The 5,096-nt window shown below is 37.2% G+C and overlaps 1 protein-coding gene across 1 annotated transcript; it reads right to left on the reverse strand.

Moving 5' to 3' along the window:
• Positions 1–223: 223 nt before the first annotated feature.
• On the reverse strand, positions 224–790 carry LOC139191739 (uncharacterized). The gene has a single exon (XM_070812744.1). The coding sequence runs from the start codon at positions 788–790 to the stop codon at positions 224–226; it is 567 nt and encodes a 188-aa protein (XP_070668845.1).
• Between the last annotated feature and the right edge of the window lie 4,306 nt (positions 791–5,096).

A 5,096-nucleotide genomic window follows, 5' to 3' on the forward strand; every position in this document is an offset into this window, starting at 1 on the left:
TCATGTGAGCTTTGCCTTTGTGACGATTCACATTTTTGAAGCTCAGGCCAGAATTATGCCTCGGAACCTGGTTGTGAAACTGACCACCATGGTTCTTGCCTTTCCTATTCTATCCACCTCGTTTGTGGCCACGTCCTCATTTATGATAATCACCACCAGAGGATGTGGCGTTCACTTCGAGGGAAGCAACATTCACTTTTGGGAATGGTGCAGATCCAGTAGGTCAGGAATTATGGTTTTTCATCAGGAGCTCATTGTTCTGTTCAGCTACCAGGAGCACAGATATCAGCTGGTTGTATTCAGTGTAGCCTCGCGCTCTATACTGCCGCTGCAGGAGCACGTTATTGGCATGAAATGTGTTGTAAGTCTTTTCTAGCAACATTTCCTCAGTAATGGTATCCCCACAGAGCTTCATCTGAGAGGTAATCCTGAACAACGCAGAATTGTACTCCGCTACTGATTTGAAATCCTGAATTCTCAGGTGAGACCACTCATAGCGAGCTTTTGGAAGAATCACTGTTATCTGGTGATTGTATCTGCTTCTCAAGGCCTCCAAGAGAGCTAATGGATCTTCAACCGTTAAGTACTCACTTTTTAGTACCTCATCAAGATGGCGGCGAATAAAGATCATGGCCTTCGCCCGATCTTGAGAGGATGAGCAGCTTTCTTCCCTGATGGTATCTCCAAGATTCCCTGCTTCCAGATGGATCTTGGTATCAAGTACCCAGGTAAGGTAATTCTTCCCGGTAATGTCCAGGGCAACATATTCAAGTTTTGCCAAGTTCGCCATTTTCTTTTCTGAAAGAAAATGAGATGTGTAAGAACTTGCAATAATATGTATTCTTGAAGGAATGTAATGTTAGAACTTCTGGTTCTTACAAATTTTTCATTTTGATCTTCAGGCCAAAATGATAAGCACTCGAAACTTCTGGCTCGAGATTTTCAGGGTGAATGAGAAGGGCGATTGTACCGCATCATTCTCATTGAAATAATGTAACATGGAATGGGCGATTAGTCCGCACCACTCAAGTAGCAAGAAAATTGAAATACGCAGAGCAAGGTGGGCGATTATACCGCACCACCTAAAATTGCAATGAAATTAAACAACAGGTAAATGTAAATTTGCAGAGCAAGGTGGGCGATTATACCGCTCCACCTGAAATTTGCAGTAAAAGTAGATCTGCAGTCCAAGATAGGCGATGATACCACACCATCTTGGATCGTAGTAAGATGAAATTTGCAATTCAAGATGTGCGATTGTACTACACCATCTTGGATTGCAGTAAAATCAACATAAATAAATACTGGGTTAGTAATCAATATCCAAACCAAACAAGTAATCAAATATGTATGTAACCGCTAGTTGGAGAACTACGAGCAGGCATGGAGCAAATAGTTCGTCGCGAGGGTATACCGCGCAGTTGAGGCAGAGGAAGAAGATGAACAAGAAAAACCTTAGAGGAAACATTTTTTTTTCGTTCGGCGGAGAGAAATGAGAGAATGATTTCCTTTTTGTTTAGTGAATGTAAATGAGACATGGTTATATTTAGAGACTCGTGCTGATAACGTGTTATATAAATGTAAAAGTTAGAGAGATAACCTTTATAGTGAGTGGACCGAAGCAGAGGTAAAATATCACACTGTAATTAAAACACAAGGAGATGGTAAATTAAAGAGGGGGGATGGATGATATTATTGATCTGTTTTCCGTATCCTTTGATTGCATTCGAGTGCTCTATTTATAGAGCAACTCAAACAACCGTATTAATTACATATGGAAATTTACAGCATGTAACCTTTGACAAACATGATCTCCTGCATCCAAAGTCACTTTCCAATTTGCATGGTCATTGAAAACTTCTACCAATGTTTTCAGTTTCTACGTGGGCATTCAATACCCACTAGTATTTTCAACAAGTAAGAATTAAGAACAAAGGAACTGGGTTTTCAATAGTGCAAATATATATTATTAAAATAAGAAGAAGAAGCACGCACGTAATTCTCACTTTGATATTGAGACTCAAGTTTATAAAACAAATAATGAAAAAATGATGGTAGAACTGAAGAATGAAGTCTAAAACCGTCATCTAAATATTTACATACACACTATTAATAAAATAACATAAAATAAAATTAGTCCACTCACCAACAACTTACTAGAAATTATTCGATCGCTAACACATTCCAATAATTCAGATTAGAAACTATAGATTGAGTATACACACACATGATACATATGTAGATACAACTCTTAAAACAATAAATATTTTTAAAATGCAGTCAAGCTTATCGACTGAAGATACGGTCTATTTGAGATTTTTATGGAATGAAGAAAAACCCTTTCTTGACTATCAAAGACGCTTATTACTATATTTTGTGTGATATAAGCACTTAAAAAAACATCAATACTTTTTTTTAAAGTACTTCTAAATATTAAAAAAAATAAAATTAGAAGTGATACACCCCGATCGAAGTCGAGGCATGCTAACCGACACCCGAAGGTGATATAACCATAAAGGAAAGTGATGCATAAAAATATGAATAAATTTAAATCGAAACTAGGATTTATTTAAGCTGATAAAGTGTGTGCACAGTAGTGGGAAAAACCCATAATACACAAATGTTCATAGCATATATGACATAGGTAATGCGGTTGAAATTAGTTAAGTACTTAATACATAACATGAACAACTCCTACATTTAATTATAGATATGACAGAACCGTCGGAGATTCCTCGTATGCCACAGAGAGTTCAGCTACCTAAGACCTGGTGAGGCGAAAAACAGAAGGGTGAGTGGACAAAAACAAAGGATTATAAAACACATTTATTTTCTTAACATACTAACCCCTCGTTGTAAAACATGTATAGTTTCCAGAAAATCATACTTTATATGCAAATCAACAATAATTCCATAAATATGCCAATCACAATATCACAACAATAGCATAATAAATCAGATGCTCCTCGATCTATGCTAACACAAAAGTCGGAGTCGTTTAATGTAACATGTACGATTGAACTGATGCTCATCAATCTATGCTAGCACACAAGTCGGAGTTGCCTACTACAACCTGTATGACATGACTGAGTGTCATCATAATATACGCTCTAATACTACAATCACGTGAAGACTAGTGCTATTTGCGATCACATACGAGTCGGAGTTGCCTATTGCAACTTGTACGACATGAATGGCACCTACTTGGATCCAAGGCGAGTGTGTGATGCGAAATATATAAGCACACAAATTAAACCCTCTTTTTATCAATTGTAGTAAAGTATGTAAGTAGGGATCGTTCTAGGCCGGGGATTAGGAGGGATTGCTAAATCACTTGGAAACTGACTTGAAAACGTAAAAACAAAGTTTAAAACACTAACTAGACTCAAAGAATGCAAAACTATACTTTAAAACACTAAAACAAACCAAAAGACTCAAAACAGCCCCTAAACACTCAAAACAACCTTAAACACACAATCTGGGCAGTTTTGGGATTCTAACACAAACTTGGACGAATTTTGGTTTTCTAATGAACTAAAACACTTAAAAACATAATCTAAGACAAGTTCTAATTAATATGACTCAAAGAAATAAGATGGGGTTGATTTTGGACGAAAATAATTAAATTAAGACAAGAACAAAGTAAACAAATTCTTAGACAAATTTAAGTGAATCAAAACAGATTGTAAAATGAATTTGAATGAAACTTATGGATGGAAGGCTAGCTAGGAGGTTCTTCTCCACACATGTCACACTTGCATACAAAACGATTTCCAGTTGCTTTTCGATAAGCTATGAATACTCAACGCCCCAAATTAACCGTGAATTGCATTAATTAACCCTCAGTTTTTCCACAAGTTATTGGATTGGATGATTGCATACGACAACCCAAAACATTCCCTACAAGTTCCCTACATGAATTGCATAATAGAGATACAAGCACGAATCATTAAGTTCTATGAAAAACATAAGCATTGACGAGGCACTCGTTACTATGATTTGCATGAAACTTATGCCAAGAATTTACTTAACGTGATTGTGACTAGCAACCTTCACTACTTGTGAATATAAGTTCATAACGATTAGGTGAAACTCCCTTATATTCTAGCGTTAAATTCATGCATGAAAATTAAGCGTGCACTCTCAACCAACATACACAAATCATTTTTTATACGATCGGATAAGTAAATTGAATTCACAACTTATGAATCACAACTGGATGTAATCAAATCATATTGCAAGTATGAACATGGTTTCGAATCACCCCCTAACTAAGAGGGGTTTAGTTCCTCATACTCACAAAGCAAAGATACATAAAATTAGACATTAAAATCAAAGGAAAGAAAACACCTATAATGCTCCAACTTGGGTAGCAAGTGCATCCAAGAATTCTCCTTTGCTTGCTTGCGGCAGATTGCTTTGTGGACGAATTTTTGGGTAGTTTTATGATGTAGAATGGATGGGGAATGGTATGGAAAGGTTTAGGGTAAGTGTGGAGGAGTGTTTGAGGGTTGGAGGGTGGTGGAGAACTAGGCAAAGAGGGTGGAAGAAGGTGGAGTGGCTGTTATGTTTTCTAGGCACTAGAATGGTGTTTTTGGGGTGTTTTGCTACCTAGGGTGAGTATGGACGAATTTCTGTGATGAATGGTGAATATGAGAGTGTGAACCATTTGCCAAGGGGTGTAAACATGTATATATAGGCCCTAAAAACCTTAGAGAATCAGGTTAGGCTAGGGAGAATGCACGGCAAAGAGTGTATGTGGTGTGCAATGGTCCAATGGTGAAAATGAAGTGATGATGCAAAGTGTGAAGGGTAAAATGGAGTGGTCTTGTAGCTAGGGGGCATGAATGATTGTGTACATTGCATAGAGATGGAAAGGGAGGTGAAAATGTGTCAATAAATGGGTCAAAGGTGCAGCAACATGTGGTACACAAGGCATGGGATTCCAAATGTGAATGATAGAGCATCAATTGGTGCATGTTATGGTTGTGAAAGTTGTATAAAATTTTGTGGGTGAAAGGAACAAGAGGTATCAAGCAATTAAGTGTAATAATTAAATGAATTGAAGCATGAAATCAGAAATTATGTAGGGGACA

Source organism: Malus domestica, chromosome 15 (assembly GCF_042453785.1).
Source record: "Malus domestica chromosome 15, GDT2T_hap1".
Lineage (NCBI taxonomy): Eukaryota > Viridiplantae > Streptophyta > Magnoliopsida > Rosales > Rosaceae > Malus > Malus domestica.

Bases quoted from the DNA above. Each gene is read 5' to 3' on its own strand.
- LOC139191739 (XM_070812744.1), bottom strand. From the start codon at position 790: ATGGCGAACTTGGCAAAACTTGAATATGTTGCCCTGGACATTACCGGG.